At 47.0% G+C, this 26,522-nt stretch overlaps 1 protein-coding gene across 39 annotated transcripts in view; it reads left to right on the top strand.

Annotated features, from left to right (window-relative positions):
- Dennd2b (DENN domain containing 2B) overlaps window positions 1-26,522 on the top strand; it is a 188,731-nt gene that overhangs the window by 152,698 nt on the left and 9,511 nt on the right. For 22 of the 39 annotated variants that reach the window (XR_015625345.1, XR_015625337.1, NM_001395094.1 and 19 more), the window contains 11 exon segments: window positions 1,406-2,656; window positions 7,108-7,244; window positions 14,759-14,910; window positions 17,340-17,555; window positions 18,496-18,592; window positions 19,426-19,470; window positions 20,008-20,192; window positions 20,770-20,879; window positions 21,458-21,527; window positions 24,416-24,493; window positions 24,990-25,130. Coding sequence is in view for 36 of the 39 variants with exons in the window: in NM_001395094.1 (NP_001382023.1) it covers window positions 1,406-2,656; window positions 7,108-7,244; window positions 14,759-14,910; window positions 17,340-17,555; window positions 18,496-18,592; window positions 19,426-19,470; window positions 20,008-20,192; window positions 20,770-20,879; window positions 21,458-21,527; window positions 24,416-24,493; window positions 24,990-25,130 (2,482 nt within the window). In the remaining 3 variants the exon portion in view is untranslated. 39 annotated transcript variants of the gene reach the window in all.

Genomic DNA, 26,522 nt, shown 5'->3' with positions numbered 1-26,522 from the left:
TGCTTAACAGAAAAATTTCAAACAACAAAATATTAAGCCACGTGTGGTGGGACAACGCCTTTGATCCTAACACCTGGGAGGCAGAGGCAGGTGGATCTCTGTGAGGTTGAAGCCATTCTGGTCTTTAGAGTGAGTTTCACAACAGCAGGGCTCTGTTACACAGAGAAACCCCATCTCAAAAAACAAGCAAAACAACAGCAAACTTCTAATTCCATTTGATTTCCTGCAGATGCCATGATTTCATTTTTTTTATGGCTGAGTAAAACCCCATTAGAGAGAGAGAGAGAGAGAGAGAGAGAGAAAGAGAGAGAGTGTTTTACATTGCTGTAGTCTGTTCCTCGTTGGTGAATATCTAAGTTATTTCTACTTTTTAGTTATAAACAGTGCAGCAACAAGTGTGGATGTACAAGTATCTCTGTGCTAGGACTTAGAGTCCTTTGGTACTCTCTTTAGAGAAAAACTTGGTGTAGTGTAAATTCACATTGTGGCTTCACTACTTAACATCTAAGGGACCTTGGGTGCGAGATGTAATTTCTCTAAGTCTTTTTATTTGCATAATGGAGGATAATAATATATAATAATGACCTAATAGAATTTTAATGAAAGTAAATTGAGTTCATGTGTTTGCTGAGATCTGTGTATGGATTTCAAGTGGAAAGGACTCTTTCTTGAGGAGCCTGACTAACCTTTGTAAAGCCATTGGGAATCATAATTCTGGTCAGGATAGTGGGATCTTGTATCAGTAACACAGTCTTAGGGGCAATAACCAAGGGTTAAAGACCAAAAGTTTTGGCATATATATTTGGCATACTTTAGAAAGTAATGTGTTGGGCTTGTTTTGCTGCAGTTTATGGAAGTTGTTCATTAGCATCTCTTCTCAGCTGCTCATTCGCTGATGTATTGATAATTGAGGACCATTTTTAATGTAAAAAGCACTGTCTGCTTTCTTCTAAGAGAGCCGGTTGGCCATGTAGCAGCACATCGCTGTTCTTACTGCTCTCTAGTTGACAGATGCAGATTCTTGGATTTCTCTGGTCTATTGAGGAATAGGCTTCTGCTCTGCACATTACTCAGGCTCCTGAGGATGAGCTAGACAGAAAGACTCATGGAGGTTGCTAAAGAGCTATTCTCTACTTGAGGACAGCCTTAAAGATGTATATTAAATGAGGAATTTTTTTCTTTGTTTTGGACATACAAACCCAGGCTGGCCTCAGACTCCCTGTGTAGCCAGTGATGACCTTGAACTCACAGTCCTCCTGCCTCCCTTTCTCGAGTGATGGGATTGGTGTGGAAGGGAGCACTTAGAGTATTTTTGAGACTTCTATAGAAGCACACCATCAGAATGAAACATCCCTCTGGTTTTTAGACCATTCACTGTTTTCTTTTTCCTCCTTTTTGCTCTTAGGTCTCAGTCAGTTTCTCCGCCTCCAGTTTTATACCCACCAAGAAGTCCCATCTACCCACTCAGTGATAGTGAAACCTCAGCCTGCAGGTATCCCAGCCACTCTAAATCCCAGGTGCTTCTCAAGGACCGGCACTCCCGAAATCCTTCACCTCTAGGTCAAGACCCCTCCCCAGACACTTCACCACCCATCTGTACCCTCAAGGCTACCAGCTTCAGCTACTTGGACAGAACCCCTTCATTACGCAGAAGAGAGGACCAGAGGGAGAGCGTTCAAGGTGCAGTCCAGGATGTAGAGGGTGTGGCTGCTTGCCTTCCCCTTGCCCAGAGCACCCCATTCCTAGGGTCTGGCCCACGGAGTGTCTTGCTGAGTTGCACTGGTACCCGAGCCCACAACCTGGGTATCCGAGAGAAGATTTCAGCATGGGAAGGTCGCCGAGAGGCTTCACCCAGGATGAATCTGTGTGGAGAGAAGCGGGAGGGCCCTGGGAGCGAGAGATCGGTCAGTGAGGGCTGCCCTAGCGTGGGCTGCCCCAGTGTGGTGCCATCCCCTTGCAGCTCAGAAAAGACCTTTGATTTCAAAGGCCTCCGGAGGATGAGCAGGACCTTATCTGAGTGTTCCTACCCTGAGACAGAGGAGGAGTCAGAGGCACTTCCTGTACGGGACTCTTTATACCGGCTGGAGAAGCGTCCAAGCCGGACTGAGCCCAGTGCCTTGCTCAGGGGCCATGGCATCAGGAAAGAGAGCTCAGCAGTGCTGAGCCGGATCCAGAAAATTGAACAAGCCCTAAAGGAGCAGCCTGGCTGTGGTCTCCCCCAGCTCCCTAGCAGCTGCTACAGTGTAGACCATGGGAGGAGGAAGACTGGAACCTTGGGCACCTCGGAGGAGCCAGCAGGAACTGCAAGTGTAAGCTCCAGCAGCAGGGCAGGAGGAGCCACCGGAGTTGCCAGGGAGGCAGGCCCACCCCTGGACAGGGAAGGCAGTGGTTCCATGAAGTCAGAGACTCCTGGAAATAGCTCTAGTCCCCAGCTGCTGCCTTCAAAGAGCTCCCCTGATCCCGCTGTGAACCCTGTTCCCAAACCCAAGCGTACCTTTGAGTACGAGGCTGACAAGAATCCCAAGCCGAAGCCAAGCAATGGTCTACCTCCTTCACCCACACCTGCTGCTCCACCTCCCTTACCTTCCACCCCAGCCCCACCAGTCACCCGGAGGCCAAAGAAGGATATTCGTGGTCACCGGAAGTCACAGAACAGGTAAGGCATGCCCTCCCGTGTCAGGAAGTGGGACCTAATGGCATTGTTTTTAAATGGAAGAAGCAAGAGCAGATTGTGCTTAGGTCATAAGAGTATGTATGCTACAAGCTCTGAAGCACTGAATAATTAATTGTTAGTTTGGCAGTTTGGGCAGAAAAATGGTTCTCCTGCTCCCCTGACCCCTTCTACTTCTTCATTTTGTACCTGACCTGGAACCTGCTATAGACTAGGCTGGCCTTGAACTCCTGCCTTGGCTTCAGTGCTGGGTTTAAAGCTGTGTACCATCACCTGTCCTGTTCTTCAGCTCTTGAAAGGAAGAAAGAATGAAAGCCATGCTCACCAGTGCTGGGTACTGAAGATGTTCGTTAGCTTTGTTAGTGTAGAGCCAGCTATGCTAACAAGTCCCTAGTCCTTCACCAGAGGTCAAAACTAGCTTCAGTTTGGGTCTTTTAGAGAAAACACCCTCACAATCAAAGGAAGTGCCAGCACTAAATGCAGCTCCTTAAGTGAAATGTTATCAGAGGGTTGCACTCTATCATTAATATAGGGGTGTTCTCTTGAGGGCCCCCAGCCTGTAAGGATGGCCTGGTTCTATTTCAAAGAGTGGTTCTTGGGTCTTGAAAGAGAAAGTTATAGAGAAATATTTCACCAGTTTCTTGGCTAAATCCAAGACCAACCTTTTCTGGGAGCTTCCATTGGTTCATGTTCAGTTTTGACACTTGGATCCTCACTAGGGACAGCTCCTAGGTGTGACTTAGAAGCTGGAGTTGGTCAGAGTTGAAAGGTACCTGTTAACCTGATTCTGTGGCAGGCTGGAAGCAAGTGTTTTTGGAATTTTTACCTTTATCCTATATATCCCAAGATTGGATAGGCACTCACTTGCTTCCCTGCCTGTACACCATCTTCACACTTTATCCAGCACTCCCATCTGAAGTACAGACCTTCCATTTGTGCATAGTCATATACTCTGGCCTATCTGGCCTATCCCTGGAGTGCTTACTGACTCCTTAATTTGTTTACCAGCCTGCCAGTGTTACTTGCTGTGTCCATTTCTGCTAACATCTGTCAAAAGCCTGCTGTGTGCCTAGCCTTGTGCTGGTCTTAGAGACACGGAGGCAAGTAAGACATGGTTCTTCCTTCATACATAGATAAATCATAGATACCATGATACGCACCATGATCCCTGCCAGTGCAGAATCCTCTGTAGAGACTTGGAGGAGAAGCATGTAAATTCATTTTCGAAGTAAGGGGAGGCCACTCCTGGAGGTAATAACTGGGCCAGATTTTAGAAGAACAAAAAGCAGTTTGTCTAGGTAGGAAGAGGGAGTAGGACAGAGGTGATGGACTTGAAGGGGTTACCGGTATTCCCATACACCACTTTTACACACACATGCACTATGTGGTGGAGTCTTTTTAAGAATTTAGCAGACTTCCGCCTGTGTGTTTGGAGAAAAAGAGGAACAGTTCAGAAAGTGTAAGCTGGTGTGCTTGCTTATCTGAACCTAGAGGGTGTTCCTCTGAAGGAGTATAGATGGTAAGTTTAGCTGAGTTTCATCAGGTGTGCTTCTTACAGACTTATTTTAAAGAAATGAAAGCCAGATATTTATTGTGCTCAACCAAGGGGTTGGGGATGTTTTTTTCTTTTTGTTTGTTTGTTTGTTTTGAGGAAGAGAGACTAGGGTTCAGTCAGTTACATGCTTTCCATACAAGGGTGAAGATTGGAGTTCATGTCCCCAGCACTCATGTAAATGCTGGGCATGGTACATGGCAACCCCAGCTCGTGCATTTAGACAGGCAGATCCCTGGTGCTCGTTGGCGAGCCAGCTGAGTTGAAAGGATGAGCTGCAGAGACTGTGTCTCAAGGAAATAAGGCACACAAGAGGGGCCCACACCTTTCATTAATCCCAACACTTGGAAGGCAGGCGGATCTACATAGTGAGTTTCAGGCCAGTCAAGGCTATACAGAGTGAGACGTTGTCTCAAAACAAAACAAAACAAAACAAAACAGAACAAATCTCAAAAAATAAAGTGGAGAACAGTCAAGGAAGTTAACTATGTCTGACTTCTACACCTACACGAACCTGTACGTACATGTACACACATGTCCTGGAAATAGACACTATTTATCTCGATGAGAGGTGGTATGTTAGCCTTCATCATGGCACTTGCCTAAAATGTCAAGTCTGTTCTTACCCCAATGAAGACGATCTCGTTTATATAGTATTTGACTATTTAGTTGGGGTATCTTGGCCACAACAGAAGTTTTTGAGACATCGGGGATAAAGTACTTGGCCATGGATATTTGTACATATCAGGAAGGGATACCTAAAGACAGAATTCTAAGGAATCCTGGCATTTAAAAGGCCAGTTAGTGGGGCATAGTGGCACATGCCTTCAGTCCTAGCACCCAGAAAGTTATAGGCAGGCAATCTGTGTGGGTTTGAGGCCATCGTGGTCTATATAGAGAGTTTTAGGCCACCTAGCCTACATAGGGAAACCATGTCTGGAAATAATAAATATAAGAGGGGTTGGGGATTTAGCTCAGTGGTAGAGCGCTTGCCTAGCAAGCGCAAGGCCCTGGGTTCGGTCCTCAGCTCTGGAAAAAAAAAAAAATAAGAGCAGCCTTTAAAAAAATAATCCTTCATTAGAGCATAAAAAATAATTGCCCGGATTATATGAAAACTAATGCTGATTTATCATGGGAGTACAAGAGAGTGGCAGGATAAGAAGTATTGTGTTACGCTGAATGCTATAGAGGGCCAGGTGAGCTGAAGAGGGTGGTGTAGTCAGTCCTTGTCTTGCAACCCAGGGTTCTGAAGATAAGTGTTCAATAAACAAGAAAGAGAAGATTTCACTGGAAGAGAGACACTTGTGGATAAGAAGGTTCAGTCATGCTGCTCTTCTTTCCCCAAGGGACATGAAGGGGACATTCAGAGAACCCATGTGGTAGAGAGACAACCAACAAGTTGTTCTCTGACCTGCATATGCATGCCTAAAATAAGTAAGCATAATTAATAAAAGTCAAGATGTGTCAGATGGGGGCTGTGGATTTAGCTCAGTGGTAGAGCGCTTACCTAGGAAGCGCAAGGCCCTGGGTTCGGTCCCAAGCTCCGAAAAAAAAAAGAACCAAAAAAAAAAAAAAAAAAAAAAAAAAAAAAGATGTGTCAGATGCCATATCATATTCACCTGCTCACCTCATTGGCTTTCACTGGGAGGGACGTGCCTTGGAGACAGAGATGATTCAGCCAGCATCCCAACTCAGATGAGGGAGAGGCAGAAATGCTGTGGTCTCAAGACATCTTAGGATCCAAGAAGCTGCAGTTGCAGTACTGCAGTGTAGGTTTTCTGGGGATAGGAAGGAATAGAGAACTAGCTTGACCGAAGGACTAGCTTGTTTAGAGGACAGCCCTTCTTGGGTCAGCAAACCATCCCATACCATTTTACCTAACAGCCCTGGAAGTGACCTTCCAGGGGCAAACCCACTCAGAGCCCTTGCTAGGAGACTGATCGAACTGTTCCTTTGGGACTTGTAGACTCTTCTCAAGAAACGATGCTTTCTAGGTCTGAGAAGCCAGAATTGTGTTAGAAGGTTAGGCTCTGAAAGAGACAGCTTTGGAAAATCCTGCCTGTCACTTCAGTCTCCTTATTTGTAAATGGCACAAAAACTGCCAGCACTGTTGTGAAGGCCAGTGAGAGACACAAGAACAGGTATATTTGACATGGCATCTGACCATGTTTTTGTTTTTAATTAATTATATTTTTATTTTAGGTATGCATGTAGAGGACAGAGTACAACTTAAAAGAGTTGGTTCTCAGCCAAGTATAGCGCCCACACCTTGATCCCACCACTCCAGAGGCAGAAACAGGCAGATCTCTGAGTTTGAGGCCAACCTGGTCTTCAGAGAGAAAGTTCCAGGACAGATAGGACTACATAGAGAGAAACCCTGTCTCAATAAAAAAGAAAAGAGAAAAGGGGGATGGGGGGGGAAGAGAATGGAGAGGGAGAGGAGAGGGAGAGGAGAGGAGGGGAGAGGAGAGGGAGAAGAGAGGGATAGAAGAGGAGGGGAGAAGGAGAAGGAAAGGGAAAGGAGAGGAGAGGGAAAAGGAGAGGGGGGAGGGAGAGGAGAGGAAGGGAGAGGAGAGGAGAGGAGAGGAGAAGAGAGAGGAGAGGAGAGGAGAGGTTTGGCTCTCTGTGTACCACATGAGTCCTAAGGATTGAACTCAGGCTATCAGGCTTGGTGGCAAGTGCCTTTTCCTGCCAAGTTATCATCTCACTAGCCCCGAGGGGGTGTTTTTGAATTTGGGAGTTATTACTTCCCTTCAGACCATCTGTCACTCACTCGGAGTAGGGTAACAGGTTCAAGGAGCAGGGCCTCTGCTCTTTACCATTACTACTCCCAGCAACACAGAATGATCTGGTCCAGCCAAATGACTCTTGCTCTTGTCCACAGAAAATCCTTTGAGTTTGAGGATGCATCCAGTCTCCAGTCCCTGTACCCCTCTTCTCCTACTGAGAATGGTACTGAGAGTCAACCCAAGTTTGGATCCAAAAGCACTTTAGAAGAGAATGCATATGAAGATATTGTGGGTAAGCAATGGTGGAGGTGATGGGGGTGGGCCTTCCCTCGGGGCTATAGAACAAGTACTGGAAGAAATGTTCATGGCTCATCTCATACGGAACACCATGGTTCCACCTTAGGTAATTCCTGAGTGAAGGGACAAACGACACAATTCCTTTCTTGTGTTCTTGGAAGACTTGAGAGCCTAACAATACTCTTCCTTAGCTGTGTCATTAGGCAAGTCACTTAACTGTTGCAGGGTTCTGTTTTTCTGTAAATCCACAGCAATGTGAGAATACGAACATTAGCACTAGTAGTAATAACAATTAAGATTGTTGTTGGGGGACTGAAGAGATGCCTCATGGTTAGAACACTGGAGACACTTCCAGAGGACTCAAGTTCCATTCCCAGCAAGCATATAGCAGCCACAACTGTCTATATCTTAAGTCCCAAGGGATCTTATGCTTTCTTCTGGCCTCAAGGAGCACTGAACACACATGGTACACATATATGCATTCAGACAAGCACTTATACACATAAAATACAAATAAAATCTCAGAAAAACTGTTGTTCGGATTAGGTGAGCTGAGGATACGACACTGGCAGACGTGGCATCTAATATAAGCCTGCTTCCTGTTTCAAAGACATCTGTAATTTCCCAGTGTCCTCTCATGGCTGAAGAGGTGAGGGAGCTCAGTAGAACTCCATTTATGGGGCAACTAATTCTCTATGAGAACTCTGCCTTCTTGACCTAATTCCCTTCCAGAGACCCAATCAGGGCTTTCTGATAATAAGTTTGAGGAGACACAGATATTCAGATGTATAGCCAGTTTCATAGATTCTAGAAAAAGATGGGATTTTTTTTTTTTTTTTTTTTTTTTTTTTTTTTTTTTTGTGAAGAGGCCTTGGTAGAGGCTTCAAACACTGAGTCTGTGTCTCCACATTTTGGAGATACTGGGTTTTTTTCAAGGACTTCTAGTAAACCTGCTCAATCTTTGCCCTACAAAAACAATTTCTGGTCAGAAAACAGATTGCCTCTGGGTGGGCCGTAGATGCTATCTTTACCTTCCAGGGCTGTATTCTATACAAACACCTGAAGAGTACAGTTTGGCAGCATTCATTCTCCTACCCTGCAGAAGTACTGTTACCATTCTGCCTTGCAAGGAAGTAAGCATGATATTAGCGGGACTGATTTCAAGGACCTACAAAGGAGTAGAGTACACAGTCCTGTGTTTGGTTTATTTTGGGTATTTTTATCTGTTTTGAGATAAATCTTTTGCTATGCAGCCCAGGTTAGCCTAGAACTCTAAATTATTCTGCCTCGCCTTTCAAGTACCAGGATTACAGGTCTGTGCTACCATCTGACTACTTTCGATACTCGTTTTAGTTTTATCCTTATCTTCTTCAGGGGACCTTTGATTCTGTGCAAAATGTGTCTCTGAATAGATCAACAAAGCAGGGAGATGCACTGTGCCATCCTCATTTTAGGGTCATCTTGTTCATCTCCAGCCTTGAATTAGGAGAACACGGTCTTAATTAACATGAGCAAGAGTAGTGGCCACAGTAGAGAGAACCTTTCAGATTCTTAGGCTAAGAGAATCTTATGAAGAAGGGGTCATCTGCTTTCCCATGTGCATGCTTAGTGCTTGTGGAAGTCTGAAGAGGGCATTAGATTCCCTGCTGGGAACTGAACTCTTGTTCTCTGAAAAAGCAGCAAGAGCTCTTAACCACTGAGCTATTTCACTAACCTGTGATTTCTCTACCAGTCACTGAGCTAGTGCTTTTTGCCACATTTAGACCCATAGACATACTGCTGTCTAGGTATGGGGCATATAGCGTGTCTCCATGCAAATGTGCACTGTAGCAGTGAGACTGTAGGAACAAGGGCCTCTGACAACAGGACACTGGGGATAGATGCCTTTCTCTAACTGCTTGTGAAATGACAGCTCTGTATTCAGAGGAGCTGTGGGGATCAGAGCCAAAGATCCAGAATCAAGGTGAGCAGTTAAGAAAGATGCTTCAGTATACACTCTGCTTTGTACAACTTTCATCTCCAGCTAATCTTCCAGAGACACACCCACCCTGCTCTGTGTGCTCTCACACAGATACAGTGTTGCAGAGTAGAAGAAAATTTCTAATGAGTAAGAAGACAGCTCTGCTGCTTCATCTTTCCCATCCTTCAGCCTCCTATTACAGAGTCTTTTCCAGTTGGCAGATAATGTAATGTTCTCATTACTGCTCAGGGCTCTTGGGACTATCTACCGTGACTGCTATATGTTGGCAGGAAGCTGTAGTTTTTCTACAATCCCTGTAGCACAGCTGGCAGGAAGGACTGATCATTACTGTGTTCTTACAAGGCTTAGGAGGCCATTCTGTGCTGCCCAAATATTCCAGGGGTAGATGTATTTTTATAGCAACTAAACTATCAGGAGACAAGACCCCCCCCCCCACTCCCACCCCATCACACACACACACACACACACACACACACACACACACACACACACACACACACACACACGCCAGTTCATGAGTCAAGACTCTGGAAGGGAATTTTTTAGAGGCACTATCCTGGGTACAGAGCTATTTCCTGGGCCTTCTTAGGAAAGGGGAGGATATCTGCTTCTCATTTGTTAAGGAGACTCTTTTCTACTTTGGAAAGTATATGAAGAGACAAGAAATGTGGAAGCAGCTTGGTTGCTTCTTGGATGGATGAGGTGAAACTAGGGGGAAGCACTGTACATGGTAAAGTTGGGGTTAGGCATCTTCCTAATCACTCACCCAACTTTTGGATTCCTGGGTCCTTGGGAAGAAAAATGGGGGAGGATATAAGGAAGAGGGTAAGACAGTGACCAAGCACTGATTTGGGTGCTTGTGGTTTGCAAGTTGGGGTAGAAGTAGCTTTGAGAGTTTGTTAGGACAATACATCTCCCACAGCAGTTCAGTCTGAATCTTATGACCTAACCAGAGAAGCTAGAAGAAAAAGTATAAGGGAGGAGAGCCCTGTTAGATTCTGGTTGGTTTTCCCTCCACTTTCTTCTTTCTTCAAAGAGATTCATAAATGTGAACTCTTAGAGCCTTCCAGGGCTCTCTTGTTGTTCAACTTTGAAGGTCATTTTCATTTTCTTGTCTAGGATTGATCAGTGGCTCTGACTTCTAGTTCTCACCTAGCCTCTCTCTGCCTTGGGGTATTAAGACTGTTTCTGGTTCCAACTGGATTTTCCAGCTTTGTGGTACTTCAGGTCAACTGTGATAAAATAAGCTTTGTTCTGGGCCTGTGACGATGGATCTTGTAAGGGAAGCAGAGAGTTCCTATGCTAAGTCTCCATCATGGGTGCATTCCTTTGGGCTGGTGTTCCTGGACTGTTAGAGGTTGTAGCCCATTGTTCCAGAGGCGAATAGGCCATCTCTGTTAGAAGCAGACATGAGCAAGGCACTTGAGAGAATTTACTGGCCTCCTGCCCATATCAGGCACACAGCCTGAAGAGTACAGGGTGGGATTCTCCAGAAAGGCTGAGATTTCAAAGCCTGCCAATTTGCAATAGTAAGGATCAAAAAGAAAGTTGTTTCCCTGCTGCTTTCTAAAGCTGTTCGTTTTTTGTCTATCTGACCAGAAGATGCTGTTGTTCTACAGTGGCAGCGAATTCTGAGCCTGACAATGAAAATGCACCTTAGGAAGCAGCTTGCTAAGGGATCGTGTAGAGTGGCATCTGCCTGATCAAGGAGCCTGGGCTACATTCCTGCTGTGATTTCCACTCCTATCAGTTAGCTTGAGAGCTGCCAGGGCATCTGAATGTCAGTGGGATACAAGTCAGAACAGGTTTTGCCAGTAAAGCCTCTTCAGTTTCTATTTCACTTTTCTCATTCACCCAGGCTGGGCAACAGAGAGAAACAGAGGGACCTACAAGCATGGATGCAGAACAGCCAAGAGCTGTAGCCTAGGGATTGTTCCCAGGGCTGTTGGAAATGAGGGTAATAGCAGTCCCCAAGGGAAGTGGCCCCCAGCCTGGCCCTTTTCCCTCCTGTATAAGGAAGTGAGAAAGGCGGAGACCCAGGAGAAACAGTCAGTTGGAGCCAGAGGATTTCGAGGAAGGGGAGCTAGCCTTAGTTATCTGTGCAGCCCAGGAAGTTTGAAGTGTTATGGGTACTTTGGATAGATGCACTCCTTTCGAAACTGTTATTGTAGTTTATGAATGAGTGGGGAATAAAGAAGGCAGTTTTCCTGTGTGGCAGCCAAAAGAGCTGTAGGAAGGAGTGGGAGTCGGACCTGATGGAGCAGGAGTCTTCTAGAAGGATCAGTATGCTGAGACTGGGCTCTGGTAAGCCTCTTTCAGCAGAGTGCAAAGCAGAAGTCACTGGGGGGGGGGGGTGCCTGTGGCCCTTACCTTGTCAGCAAAGCTGGGAAAGGTTGAGACCTCTGCTTTCCCAAGCCAAGCTTGATGAGATGAGGCTGCACAGAGCCAGCCTTGGCTTACCACTCTGTTACCCTGTAAATGCTGGGCAGGCTGTCCTGGGGGAACCATGCAGGCAGAGTTGCAAGTGAAAGGTATGCAGTCTGTCTAAATCCCAGTCTCAACAAAAGTACCAGGCAAATTGTCACCTTATTCCTCCATTCAGCTCTGGCCTCCCACTTTCACTGTGGTGTACTCTGAGCACTATGTCCCACTTGCTCCCCCCCCCCCCCAGCAAATTCAGTTTATTGGCTCTAGAATTCACTGTCTTTTTGCTCTTTGCCCATCCATACTTGTAGGCATCTTTGCTGCCTGCAGAGATGACTGGGAGTCCCAGGAGCATACGATAATGGACTTGGACTGATCCGATCGGGGCCAGCTAAGGCTGAGAAGCAGAGCATGATGATTACGGGTTACTTAGGTTAGAGAGGAAGCTGGCACTAGAGTGGGCAGGAGGTGTCAGTACATTCATACTTCCACAGAGGCAGTTCAGCACACACAAGTTGGTACCTTCCAACTGTCCTTCCCAAGGTAGTCGTCAACGCAGCCATGTCTGCTTCTGCTGCTTCTCTGGAATTCATCTTACACGTTTTTCTTGGAGCTTTAGATTCTACATCAATTGTCCAAGCTCTGATTCTGCGAAAAGAAGGAAGGAAAAAGAGAAGAAGATGAAGGAAAAAAGGAATTAGACTTAAGGGCTCACAGCATGGCCCCAGACACTATGAGGAAGCATCAGATATAGGGGTCAGGGAGCAGTTCCACTCTTTGCTTTGCTGTGCCCATCCTCCTCCCATCCCCCCTCTGTTCTTCCTTTCCTCCCCATCCCAGGGGGCATTTGATAACATGTAATGTCAGGATAGTATTGAAAGGCCAGAATTGCAGTAAATGTCCTGTAAATGGTCAGGTCAGTTCCTCAACCCAAAATGTCAACTGCTCCGAGAACCTTTGGTGGAAAGGGATTGGGATGGATTTTCTTATAAGTTGGAGATAATGAGGACTCTGGCCAGTCACTTAGTCCAAGACAGTGTGAATGAGTGTAAAATAAATATAAACAAATATTTCTCTAGCCCCAATCTGGAAAGTAAAACACATGTCCTGTGTTACAGATCAGAAGAGTAGTTATGCCCTAGCATTCTTCTATTCTGTATCCCCTTCCTCTCTCAACCTCGTAAGGTATTTATTAGGTAGGGACCAAGAAGTAGCAAACCCACCCACCTCCCTCAGAAATATACCTCACTTGAAGTGGGCTGGAAAAACGTGCAGGGGATGCCGGGTTTGAGACTTGCTTCTCCAGACAGGGCTGCTGCGCCAACTTTACTTAGTCAGGGCCCTGGAATGGAGAAGAGTCATTTTAATGGCATGGCTGTTATAGGAAAAGCTGTGCTCCATCGCTGGGGAGCATGTTGTGTTGGGAATCGCTTAATCCAACCCCAACTCTTTTCTTGACTCATCCTTGACTCATAAGATTACAGAGACTGGCATTGCTTCTGCTGCAGTCTGTATCCTCACTCCCACCTCCACAAAGGCATTTCCTAAAGTCCTTGTGGTTTCTTATTTAATTAATAGATGCTTCAGTGTAGGAGAGCCTCAGCTTTTTGAGGAATTGCTAAGCATGCTGGGATTGCATTTTCTTCTGCAGTCCCAGCAGCCTCTATTTTTAGTCTGGTAGAAGTTGGGGTAAGATGCATACAGGTATTGGCAGGGTAGCCATGGGGCTCAGCATTTGCCCAAACTCAGTCCTGTTCACACATCCTTTCCTGGGCACACTATCTGCCACAGAAGTCCCAAACAGTAGCATTGAGTCTGGGGTAAGAAAACAGAAAGACAAGGGAAGGGAAGGGAGGGTTGTATTGGTAAGGAGTCTCTGGATCTTGTTACCACCATGATTTCACTGCTGGGATTAAGCCTAGACTGATGAAGCAACATGACTCCTTGGTATTACTGTGTGTTAGAAAAGCCTCATTGGGGCTGAGAGATGCCTCAGAGGTTAAGAGCACTGACTGCTTTGCAGAGGTCCTGAGTTCAATTCCCAGCAACCATATGGTGGTAGCTTATGACCATCTGTAATGGAATCCAATGCCTTCTTCTGGTGTGTCTGAAGGCAGCTACAGTGTACTCACATACATGGAAGGAAGGAAGGGAGGGAGGGAGGGGGAGGGAGGAGGGAAAGAGAGGGGGGAAGGGGGAGCAAGGAAGGAAGAAATAAAGCAGGCCTCATTGGAGGTTCAGGAAGGTGTAACTTAGAAAAAGATGGATCTCAAAAACCTTATAGTCTTGGGCAAGAACTATGTTTGGGGCTTTCCTAAGATTTTCTGGTAGTGTCAATACAGAGCATACTGCCAGAGATTTTAGAAACTGGTCCTGAGATGCAAGAACTCTCCTCCTTTCTTTTGCCCTGGACCCCTTCCAAGCCTTTCACACTCCCATGTGTCACTGTGGAAAAGCCTCTGCCAAATGGGGAATGATGAGGACTCTCTCTCTGCCGAGGTTACCAGTAGAGATGGTAGCTGATACTATGCTGAGAGAGAAGAATGGAAGAGTGTCACTGAGCACCCACTGTGGCTGGTTGGCCCCCTGGTTGCCTGAGACAATTCCTCTTCCTGAAAGACTTGGAGAGCACAGGAGTAGGTCTGAGGAGGATCTAGCAAAGCTCTGCTCCCTAGAGTTCTTTGAGTTCTTTCATGCTTGCCCCTGAAACTGGCCCCAGAGAGACCCACAGAGAGTCGAGGTATAGCTATGGGATCTCTGAAAGTCTTTCCAGAAGCCAGTCTCCGGGGGCTTTACCAGCTGAAGGGTTAGAGCCAGGGAAACTTGTAATGTCAGCCTTGTCCTCTGCCAGTCTTGTGTAATCCCTAAATGTATAAAGCAGTGGCCAGACAAGGCTGAGCTGAGCTGAGCTGGAGGTAGGGAGTGGGGGCCTCAGCTTCTGGACTTGGAGCCAGGATCTGTTTGTAGCCTTCCCACTGCAGACCGGCTGCTGCATGACTCACGAGCTGAAGGGCCAGGCGGGAGATACTCTGGTCACAGGGATTGTGTGTACCTCTCACTCTCTCATTCTTTCCTTCTCTTCTCCAACGTTGCCTCCTCTGCAGGAGGGCTTCCCAAGGAGAATCCCTATGAGGATGTGGACTTAAAGAACCGAAGAGCTGGACGAAAATCCCAGCAACTGTCTGAGAACTCCCTGGACTCTTTGCACAGGATGTGGAGTCCTCAAGACAGGAAGTACAACAACCCACCCATGCAGGTAATGCAGTTCTGGCCGCAGCAGTTTGAGGGCCTGCCCTCAAGCTTTTACTTATGCTGTTGTCCTGGCTAGCAGTCGGCAGAGGACTTTGCCTCAGGAGAGAGCTGTGCACTCAGGGCCTTCTGCCATGTTGAAACTGCTGTGGGCAACTGAGATGTGCTCTCAAGGCATACTGTCTTGCCTTCTTCTTTCTCACTGTTTGAGTTCTAGCAAGAAAACCAAACCAAGAGCTCATACAGTCTCCTCTCAGCAGCAAATAAGAAGATGGGTTTTTTTTTTTTTTTTTTTTTTTAGAGCCTTAACAGTCCGCAGCTCTGCCCCAAATTATCTTAGCTGTGGAATTTGAGGCTCCATGGCAAGACTTGGGAGAGCCAGCTAGTGAGGGCCCGTGCTCTCAAGGTACTTTCAGGCTTTTCTTAGTCTCTGTTCTCAATAGCACTTGGCAGAGGGGTTGTGTACCTAGTGACTTCTACCATGTTGAAAACCCTATGGGCAGGCAGGTAGGACCCTCAGGGATGCTTGCCTTCCTGGCAATATGTGGGATCCACTACCATGTAGGCTCTATATTGAAAGCATCAGTGTTTATAGGGGGAAAGGGTGGGTATATAGATTAGGGCTGAGATAAGGGCAACCCAGGACATTGTAGTGAGGGAGGGAATTACTTGAATATGAGGCCTACCTTGCTGAGCCCTGTTGGCCAGAGTCTAGAGCCCTGTTCTCTCCCTGGAAGAAGTGAGTGTGGCCAGACTTCCAGAATCACATAGCAGAGCAGACTGGCAGGAGGGAATAAAGAGTGTTTGGGACTGGGAAGATAGCCCAGCGGGTAAAATGCTTACTGTACAATGTGAACCTCAGAGCCCAGATTCCCCAGGACCCATGTAAAACCAAATGCAGTAGCAATGGTCCATAATCCCAGGGTTCCTATAGCAAGACAAAGTGGAGAATCTGAAGAAGCTAGGGGGTCACCTAGCCTGATATATGCAGAAGCAAACAATGTGGAACAAGCAAATTGGAGGTGAAGATCAACACCCAATCTGGACTCAAACACATGTCTGTATAACCACATTCAAACAGGCACGAACACACACACACACACACACACACACACACACACACACACACACACACACACTGAATGAATGAATGAATGAATGAATGAAGAACAGTTGAGAGCACTTACTATTCTTTCAGAGGACCCACATTCAGTTCTCAACACCCACATAGCAGTTCACACAGCCATCTGTAACTCCAGTTTGGGGGAATCTGATGCCCTCCTGACCTCCACAGATAACAGGCACACATGTGGTGCACATATGCACATGCAAACAAAACACTCATGGACATAAAATAAGTAAATATTTTTTAAAAGAGCCATAAAGAAGTGTTAGAGGAATGGAGTGAAGGAAGGGAGAGAGAAGAAAGCTGAAAGGCCCAAAGAAACTTTAAACAAGCTTATTCTGGTCTTGTCCAGAGTCCCAGAATGTAGGAAAGCCAGAAGGGTAGGGAAACAAGCTGTCTCTGTTGCCCCATTTAACTCTTTAACTGGACAAATGCAAGGACCTGGATAGTTTATACTGTTGGAAAGAAAATTTTTTTTCTGGCTTTGAAATCATGTGTTGATTTTGATAGTGCATCCATCTCTCCTGATGTACTCTGTTCAAATGGGCTTCTAGTGGATCCGTATTACTAGGCTGATTAGCTTGGAAAAGATATTGGCAGTGGAAAGAAAGGGATTTGCTGAAAATTGAGAAGAGGCAGACTGAGACAAAACTTGGGGGCCCCCAGGAGATGCCTGCTTTCCCAGCAGCTCCTCTAACGAGTAGCCAACTCGGCGTCCTGTACTGAAGAGCATCAGCTGTTAATTGAGGATACACAGGGTCAGAGAACGAGGCAGCCCAGAGGGTATGATGAGAGGGCGTCAGTTGAATGTGAGATCTGTCTTACTCCACTTTGGTGGCCAGAACTCCTGTTCTCTGGAGGAAGTAAGCATGGCCAGGCTATCAGGATCACATAACAGAGCAGCTGAGCAGGTAGGCTATGGTCTCTTCCACAAAAGGCTTCAGATCTGAGAAGGGAGAAAGACTGGTCCCCTCATTCACAGTCACTAATCCTGTCGCAAAGTTCAGACAGTGCCTGGAAATTCCTGCTTTGCCTCCTCTTTCTGCTTAATAGATGATCTTTTTTCTTTATTCTTTCTGGCAGAAGTAGTAAAACTTCCTTTGAGGAAGCAAGTATTTAATCTAGCATTCACCTGGTCAGTGAAAAACTAAGGTCTTTAAAAAGGAAACTCCAATATATTCAATTTCTAATGGGGAACTGGTGAGAGCTGAGGATGCCAGCCTTTTAGCTCTAGCCACAGATACCAGCAGACAGATACTGGTAAAACATTTGTGGTGAGCCCCTCTCTCATATCCTGTCCCCCATGCCAGCTGTCCCTGAAACCCAGCAGCCAGTCCCTGCGCAGTGGGAACTGGTCAGAAAGGAAGAGCCATCGTTTGCCACGATTACCCAAGAGGCATAGCCATGATGACATGATGCTGCTGGCTCAGCTGAGCCTGCCATCTTCACCCTCCAGCCTCAATGAGGACAGCCTCAGCACCACAAGTGAGCTGCTGTCCAGCCGCAGGGCCCGTCGCATTCCCAAGGTATCCTTCCCACATTGAGCCCAGGGCAGTAGGCAGATGGGTGGGCAGGCAACCAGCTATGCTCTGGCCTTTCTTCTTTCCTTCCTTCCTTCCTTCCTTCCCTCCTTCCCTCCCTCCCTCCTTCCTTCCTTCCTTCCTTCCTTCCTTCCTTCCTTCCTTCCTCCTCTAATCTGGGGTGCTTTTTTAGTTCCCCTTGAATAGATTGAGGATAACCTTTCTCCCTTGTCCCTTCTTTATCAATAAGATTGCACTAACCCCTTCCCAGTACTGAGATGTTAGAGGGAGGGAAAAGACTAGTTGAGCTGAGACTGTTACCCAGTGTGACAGATGAATTTGGGTTCTTGTGCACATAAACATCTTTGGCCTTTCAGGGACCTAAAGATTCAGACCAGCTCTTCCCATGTCTCAGAATCAAAGATTCAGCAATGATGTGCACATGTGCCCGACCCTCAGCCCAGAGCAGCAGGATTTAGCTAAATGGTATTTTTAGCTTGAAAACAATGCTTGGGTATATTGAGAATTTAGCTTCTTCCTGTCAGGCCCCAGGTTATGGCCCAGAGAGGAAAGGCTAGAATCCTTGTTCCTGTTTTTATATCTGAGAAACTCTTTGTCTCCGTCGGTTCAATGACTCTTGGGACCCAGGAGCTCCCATCCTGTCTAGTTTGATCACAGTTCCTTCCTTTGGGGAGCTAAGTTTAGTGTCCGTGTCTTGGTGCAGGAACCTACTCCTGGGCACAGAGTAGATGGAGAGCCACCAAGGATGGCTGGTAAGCCTCCACTGTGGTCATTTTAATAGGAAGACCAGTGTTGGACCCTGTTGGACCAGTGCAGAAAGCTCTTGCACACCTATAAGGGAAAGAATGGGCTCATAATTTATCTTCATGGATAGGGGCAGCTGGTGTTAGAATTACCTCACCTTCTCTGCTTTTTCTTTAACCAGCTTGTCCAAAGAATTAACTCTATCTATAATGCCAAGAGAGGAAAGAAGAGGTTGAAAAAGCTGTCTCTGTCCAGCCTTGAGACAGCCTCATTGAGAGGTAGGTGTTGATGTCTAAGCTGGGTCACCTTTGCGGGTCCTTGAACATCAGGAATGGGGAGAAATGTGGATGGGCTTCGATTTATTTCACCTGCGATTGTAGTGGGATCCTCTGCTTCATAGGAGAGTAGCAAGCACCCATCCAGAAAATGGCCACAGAAGTGGGAGGGCCTGAGAGGAAATTAGCTCTGGGATGGTTTCCCTCAGGCTTTGGACTACTAGGCCTTGAGTTAGGACATGTGAGAATCTGCTTTGAGCAAAGGGGAAGGCCAGACCTACTGAGCACTGTGGTCTGTTTCCCATACCAGATCTTGGATTATCTGAGGCAGGTCCTTTGTCTTCCAGGCATTTAGGCCTCTCTGCTGGCTCAGCCTTCAACTTTAGGCCCTCAGCTTCCCAGTAGGCGTTTGCATATAGGTTAGCACTGGAGGCCTGATCTCTGAGGTATCCTGGTCCTGAGCCATTTACCTCCTGCCCTTAGATGCCTAATCATTGGCCCAGAGTAGCCCAGACTAGATTTAAGTCTATTCCTCATTAGTGAAGTTGGGAGGCCCACAGATCAGGAAGATAGCAGGTAAATGCACTTGCTGCCAAGCCTGCCCACCAAAGTTTGAGGTCACAAAACCTGTGTTAGGAGGAGAGAATCAACTACAAACTTCTGATCTCCACATGAACATGGCTGCATGCATAAGCCCATATTCATTCATTCATTCTCTCAAACACAAACACGCACACAATGAATGTAAAAACTTTTTTTTAAAAAAAGAATTTGGGAAATAGACTCCAAAAATATTTGCTGTAGGCCATCATGTCTGCCTGTTGTTACTTTTCCAGATGAGAACAGTGAAAGTGAGAGTGACTCTGATGACAGGTTCAAAGGTAAGGCAACATCCCTCCCCATCCCAAGGGAATCAGCTTGCTCTTCTGCATGTGTGGGCCCAGGGTCCCAGACTGGCCCTGGAGTACGGGGAAAAATCAACAGGAAGGGCAGCTAGCAGACCACCAGAGCAGAAGGCTATAGAGAAATTCCTTCTGTGAGCTCAGCCCTTCAGTTTTAAGTCCAAAAGTTGGTCTCCCAGTGTCAAATTTAAAGCTGTTAACTGTCCATCCTTCCCAAGCCATAGTTCTGGAGTCTGTCTACTAGATTTGCTTTATAGATACTGTAAATCTGGAGGGCCAGGGGTGGGTTCAGATTATAATCAACTCTTTTGGTTACAAGAATTGTGCCATAAACTGAGAAGATTGTCCTCTGGCACCCTTAAGGCCACCTGTGTCTAGAGAGGAGGCTGAAAAGTCAGATAAGACTTATGTACATAGAAGTTATTGAGAAATGGTGCTCTGAGTCAGGTGATGGGGCTGATGGGAGGTCTTTATGTGGCCGATCTGGTTGTCTCCTAATGTGAGGCCTGCCCCCAGCCCACACACAGCGCTTGGTCCACATCCAGTCAATGCTGAAGCGCGCACCCAGCTATCGGACACTGGAGCTGGAGCTGCTCGAATGGCAGGAGCGGGAGCTCTTTGAATACTTTGTGGTTGTGTCCCTCAAGAAGAAGCCATCTCGTAACACCTACCTCCCTGAAGTCTCCTACCAGTTTCCCAAGGTGAGTGTGCTGTTCCCGGATGTTCCTCCTGCCACTCTCTAGTTCATGTGCTCTCCCACACTCTATAGGTAGGTAAGTCACCCATTCAGTGTCGTCCAGTGTGTTTTCAGAGTCACAGAGGCATCACTACACTTCATTTTAAAACATCTTACCTAAAGAAATCCTCCTACTCACTAGCAGGCAATCCCTGCCCATGACCTTGTGTCTTAGCGCCCTCTGCTCGGCAGCCAGTCTGGCTTCCTTGTAAGCCACGGGTATCTCTGACCTTGCACGTCTGTATTGTCCTTTCTCCTGCCGTTTTCCTGGCTGCTGCGTCCTCACATTTCGAGCAGCAGAAGCCTGCTGCTGCTCCCCACATGCACATTTCTCTTTCTCTTCACTCTATCTCATTTGAGGCACACTCTGAAATGTTGGTTACTTACCTGCCTGACCAGAATGCAGGGTCAGGGATAGATTTTGTCCGTTTCATTTGCATCCACAGCCCCAGCACACAGGAGATGCTTTTCCGTCCCCCTACCCCTACTACCCAGGGTCCTTGTCATCTCTCAGTTACTTCTCATATTCCTCTTCCTGGCAGCTGGACCGACCCACCAAGCAGATGCGGGAGGCAGAAGAAAGGCTCAAAGCTATCCCCCAGTTTTGCTTTCCAGATGCCAAGGACTGGCTCCCTGTGTCAGAATACAGCAGGTGAGATCTGACTTGGTCTAGCTGTAGGAGAGAAGAGGATGCAGACTCATTTTCCCCTATGGGGAACAACTAAGTGGGGCATGCCCTAGTTTCGGCCTCCTTTCTTTCTTTCTTTCTTTTCTTCTTCTTTTTTTTTAACCCTTAAAGTAACCTGAGTCTTTTTTTTTTTTTTTAAGAATTATTTATTTAGGGGTTGGGGATTTAGCTCAGTGGTAGAGCGCTTGCCTAGGAAGCGCAAGGCCCTGGGTTCGGTCCCCAGCTCCGAAAAAAAAAAAAAAAAAAAAGAATTATTTATTTAATTTAGGTAGATGAGTACACTGTAGCTGTCTTCAGACACACCAGAAGAGGGCATCAGATCCCTTTATAGATAGATGATTGTGAGCCACCATGTGGTTGCGGGGAGTTGAACTCAGGTCCCTTAGAAGAGGAGTCAGTGCTCTTAACCGCTGAGCCATCTCTCTAGCCCCAAACCTGAGTCTTAAAGTAACCTGATATGGCAGTCCCTATTTTGGGAGCTGTGTCCTGAGTCTTCTTCATAAGCTCTTTGATGCCAGACCTCTCCCTCCTTCCTTTTTCAGTGAAACCTTTTCTTTCATGCTGACTGGGGAAGACGGTAGCAGACGCTTTGGCTATTGTAGGCGCTTACTGGTGAGTAAGACTATTCAGTTCTCAGAGGTTGGTGGGCAGGGGAGGGCCAGGACATTTGTATATCTCTGTGTACCCTTCTGCAGCATTAGCCTGTGTCAAAGCCTGTGATCCGTTGAACCTGTCCCTAGTACTTGTACTTGCACAGCTGAGGGACCCCTGGGATAGCAGGGCTCAGAGTAGCCTATCTGATAGGACCCTAAGACTATGTGCAATGGTAGGTGGGATGGATCACCTTCTGCTTGGCTGTTAGAGCATCTTAGCTTTCTCGACTTTTCTTTGTATTCTTCCTTGGATTGTCCTCTTAGATTGCTGACCTCTGGTTATGACCATGTTACCCACAGTTTATATTTGCTCATTCAGGTAAGTAGAGCACAACCTTATTCACCCCACAGCTGGCCAGCCTCATGTGGGGAGGAACTCTCACCATGCTCTGGTAGAGCTGCCATTCGAGCAGGGACTGAGATGCACACCTCCTCTGGGGTTCTTGGAGAAATATTTTGAACTTAGTGGAAAGATAGAATTTTGAAAATAGAAACTTTTTTTCTCCCCAAAGAGCAATCTCTGTTTCTTTCATTCCTGGGAAGGGGGTTGCTATAGAGCTACAAAGAACTAGAGGGAGAGCAGAGCCCATTGCCTGTCTTCCCTTTCATTCTCCTCAAAGGTCAGTCATTGGGTCGTTGACAGTGTTCTTTGGTTTCCAGATGTTAGTAGGAGAAGGCCGTGTCGGTTACCAGTCTAGGGACAGATAAGGGAGATCGTAGACTGGAGTCTTGTATAGAAAGAGTCCTGAAAGAAGGGTTTGGGGGCATCCATCCAACAGTGTCCATCCACAAGCATCCATTATACACCTATTGTAGGCCAGGCCATATACTAAAAATATATAAACAAAAGTCCAGCACGTATCCCTCAGTGTACAGGAGCTGGTCCAGTAGAGGAGGCCAACTTTTAGTGTTGGAGGGAAGGTCTGTGGGAGTATAAGTTTGCTTAGGATCTGCCATGCTCCAGAAGATGCTTCAGTGGAGTTGTGTCTCTTCTTTTACAATCTTTATGATAGCCTGTGGAGTATTATTATCTCTGACCTGTAGATTAAGAAATTGAAACTCCAAGATGGAATGACTTATCCAAGGTCACACAGCAGTGTGTTGCGAGCCAGAGCTGATTTCCAAATCCTTTATCACCAGTCTGGCATTCTTGGATCCCTACCCTAACCCCAGAGGATGATCTAGGGAGAAAACGGTATTTAGCGATTGAATGCTTAGTGTGCTGAGGGACAGGGGAGGGGTCCAGATGCCAGGCTGGGAGCCAGGCAGAGACCCAGCATGTGCCTGGATCCCCAGGGCATAGGGAGGAACGTTTTAAAGGCTGCCTTTGACAGCACAGGGATGGAACAGAGCTGTGCTCCTTTGCAGTGGGCCTGCTGCCCCTAGGGAAGAGCATGTTTGTCCTGGCGCACTCAAAGAGGGCCTGGGCTGGGTCCCTGCCAAGGGGGCTGGCACTGGCTCGGCATTCCTGCAGATTGGACACAATGATTCTAACCCAAATCCCACATACTTGATTTAATCACTTGGGGCTTTAGGGGAGGTGGGGAGTGGGGAGGGAAAGAGAGAGGAGTAAGTTTCAAACCTAATATGGACAAAACAGATTCTGCCTTCTCTTTAGATCTGTGACTGTGGCCAGCAGGTTTGGAGACTGAAATAGCCCCATCTGTATTTGCTTAGCAGCCTGCATGAGGGGCCAGCACCTGCTGTTTTGCTCCCTCCCCACTAGGCCTTGCCAGGCACTCCAGGCTGCTGAACCCAGAGGCAGCCATGGGGTCCTGCCAGCTTCTTGCTGGAGAATGAACTCACTCTAGTCTACTAACAGGGTTCTGCCCAGCGGTGCTTACAGTATGTGTCTCTTTCTTCCACTACTTGCCTCTTAAATCCCCTTTCCTTCTTTGTTCTCTCTCACTTCATAGCATACCTCTATCCTGTGTTTCTCTGTTCCTTTCTCGCCCTCCTATCAGAAAACAGCAGGCTTTGGAGGAAAGACAGCAAGATGAAAGGCTGTACAGACTCCTGGTTACAGCCTTCTACTTATGCAAGCCTAGACAAAGGCCTAATCTTCGAGAACTCAGCTGTCTCCTCTATAAAACTGGGTGATAATGCTGCTCTCGTATTCTTTTTGTATATAGTACCAAGACTAGGACTGTTTTAGGAAACATTTAATAAAGCCATTCTCTTCTCTTGTTTTTCTTTTGCCTTCCTTGGGCATGGATCAAGGGAGAAAAGAGGTATTTTGCAGAGTTTCCCTCATGGTGATGGGGAGGGTGGAGATAAGGCCACATGTCCTATTCTGAAGAGTGTCCACAATCCCTTCTTAGGAGCTAGATTGGTTAAGAGCGCTTGATGCTCCTGCAGAAGACTCAGGTTTGATTCCCAGCACCTACATGGTGGTTCACAACTGTCCGAAACCCAGTTCCAGGGGACCTAGTGCCCTCCTTTGGCTTCATGGGCACAAGGCTCACCTGTGGAACACATACAAACATGCAGCAAAACACTTATACATAACATAAAATGAACTAGTCAAAAAAGATTAAGTTAAAAAAGTCTTGGCATCACATCCTTTGGGGTAGCCTCCTTATGGATATAAATCCGCAAGCCTCCCTGTGACCTCTGCCAGGCTCTGTCTGTGTTTTCCTGGGATAAAGGATGGAGCTTCCCTGGAGCTTGGCATGAGATTGAGTCTGCCCTCTGGGAATGGTGGCCTTTCTTTGGGAATCTGGTTGAGTTTAGACGTTTGGGGTTATCCTTACTAGAGGGACTGTACTTAATGCTCAGGTCCCAAGGAAAATGAGGCAGATGTGGTATTCACACATTCTTTGTTTCTCCCTCTCTCCTCCTCTCCAGCCAAATGGGAAAGGGCCTCGGTTGCCAGAGGTGTACTGTGTCATCAGCCGCCTAGGCTGCTTCGGCCTGTTTTCCAAGGTAAGAGATGCTGTCTTTCCCCCATCTCAGACAGCTCTCATAGGAGTATCTGCAGATGCCGAGATAAGAAAATGACCTGTGTGAGAGACAGGGCATACAGAGCAAGTATGTGGGCTCTCAGAGGCCTGTCTTCCCGAGCCTGGCTTACTGCCCAGCTAGCTGGCATTTCCCCAACTCCTGGGTTGACAGTGCCTGCTCTGTAGTGGCCCAGCCTGGAGTCCTTGGAGTCCAGGGGTGCCCAGGAAGCTGTTTCACGGTGCTATTTCTTTTGCCCCATCATTCCCTTCTTGGGGACTAAAGCAGGCCAGCAAGGGAAGTGAATGGCCACGGAGGCCAAGAGAAACAAGACAGGTACAGAGACAGCAGCAGGACAGCTTTTTTGTCTCCTGGTTTCTGGTCCAGCTTGGTCAGAGGCTGGGTTGCCCTCTTCTCTGTCAAGGAGGTGGAGAAGGCGCTCCCAACACTCTTTCCTTTGGGCTGCTGGTGGTGTGCACAGGTCCTAGATGAGGTGGAGCGCCGGCGTGGAATCTCAGCTGCTCTGGTCTACCCCTTTATGAGAAGTCTCATGGAATCGCCCTTTCCAGCCCCAGGGAAAACCATCAAAGTGAAGACATTCCTGCCTGGTGCTGGCAATGAGGTAGGGAATTGCTACAGTGTTCATTTCTGGCCCTAGGCTGGGTCTAGAGAAGAGCGTGCCTGCCAGAGTGCCGTCCCTGGGAGGTGTAGAACACTTTCCTGCTCACTGTGTCTGTACTCCTGGTCAGTATGAACAACAGTGTGACCCTGGGAGCTGTACGTGTTGTCCAATTGTCTTCTGCTAGGGACTTTGGCTGACTTGTACCCTGGATTAGTATTGATTATGAGCATTCACAACTGGAGGTTTTACCAAACCTTGGGTACAGTCATGAAGATAAAGACTGTCACAGTGTCCTCCAGGACTGTCATATCTAGAAGGGGACCTGCTGTTGAATAGTTATATTTATAAATAGTTGATTCCCAAGTGTCTGTAAAAAGAAAGAACAGGATCCTATGAGAATGTAGAACAGGGGGGTCTATTTTAGTTTAGGGGGCCAGAGAAAGCCTTCTGCCAAGAAAAGGCCATTTTTCTAGGGGCCTCAGCAATGCATAGGAGAGAGAGCTGGAGGGAGATTATTATTGCAAGTGTGGGAACAACAGGTATAGGGCAGGAGCGAGAGCAGGGCAGGTGCTGTGCAAGCACTTGAAACAGATCAAGATGCCTAGAGGGTGTGAATAGACATGGTGGGCAAGCAAGGACCCAAGCTCAGTGTTTGTGCCTGCACACACTTAACAGTGCTAAGAATTTGGGGTTTTAGCCAAAAGAGGATTAAGATTCACTCTGCTGTAAATCTTGTGTGCAGACTGTTGTGCAGAGAATGGGCAGGAGTGTAAACGGAGACAGCAAGACAATTGCAGTAACACAGGCAGGAAATAGGAGCTGGGCTAGAGTATGGTAGGGAAAATGAATAGAAATAGATGGATTTGAAGCAGTAACACTTGGAGTTTTCCTGGAGGTAGAAAGCATGACCACGATTCTTAAGTCCAACCTACAGCTTTCTGTCCTAGGGAAGAGGGTGGGTAACGGAGCCATATCTGACTATGGGAGCCTATAAAGGATAAGAAGGAGAGAATGTCTTGTCACTTAAGTCTAGGTGGGAACCAAGTGTATAGACAGGGACAAAGTGAAAGCCCAGTTCTGAGGAACCCTCAAGTAGAGCGGTAGCAACTCTGAAGTTGGAAGACAAGAAATAAGGAGAGCGGGGTTAGGGATTTAGCTCAGTGGTAGGGCGCTTGCCTAGCAAGCGCAAGACCCTGGGTTCGGTCCCCACCTCCGAAAAAAAAAAGAAAAAGAAAAACAACAACAAAAGAAAGAAACAAGGAGAGGAAGTGGCTGAGAAGCTAAAGAAAGGGAGCCCCAGTGAATAAGGAGTAAGTAATATCCCAGTCAGGTACCACCGAGGTGCAGCAAGGGCCATTGACAAGGAACGGACTTCAGGTGGAGCCCAGTGGC

The sequence above is a fragment of the Rattus norvegicus genome, chromosome 1 (genome assembly GCF_021556685.1).
Source record: "Rattus norvegicus strain SHRSP/BbbUtx chromosome 1, alternate assembly SHRSP_T2T, whole genome shotgun sequence".
Classification (NCBI taxonomy): Eukaryota; Metazoa; Chordata; class Mammalia; order Rodentia; family Muridae; genus Rattus; species Rattus norvegicus.
This window is presented reverse-complemented; position numbering and strand designations above follow the sequence as displayed.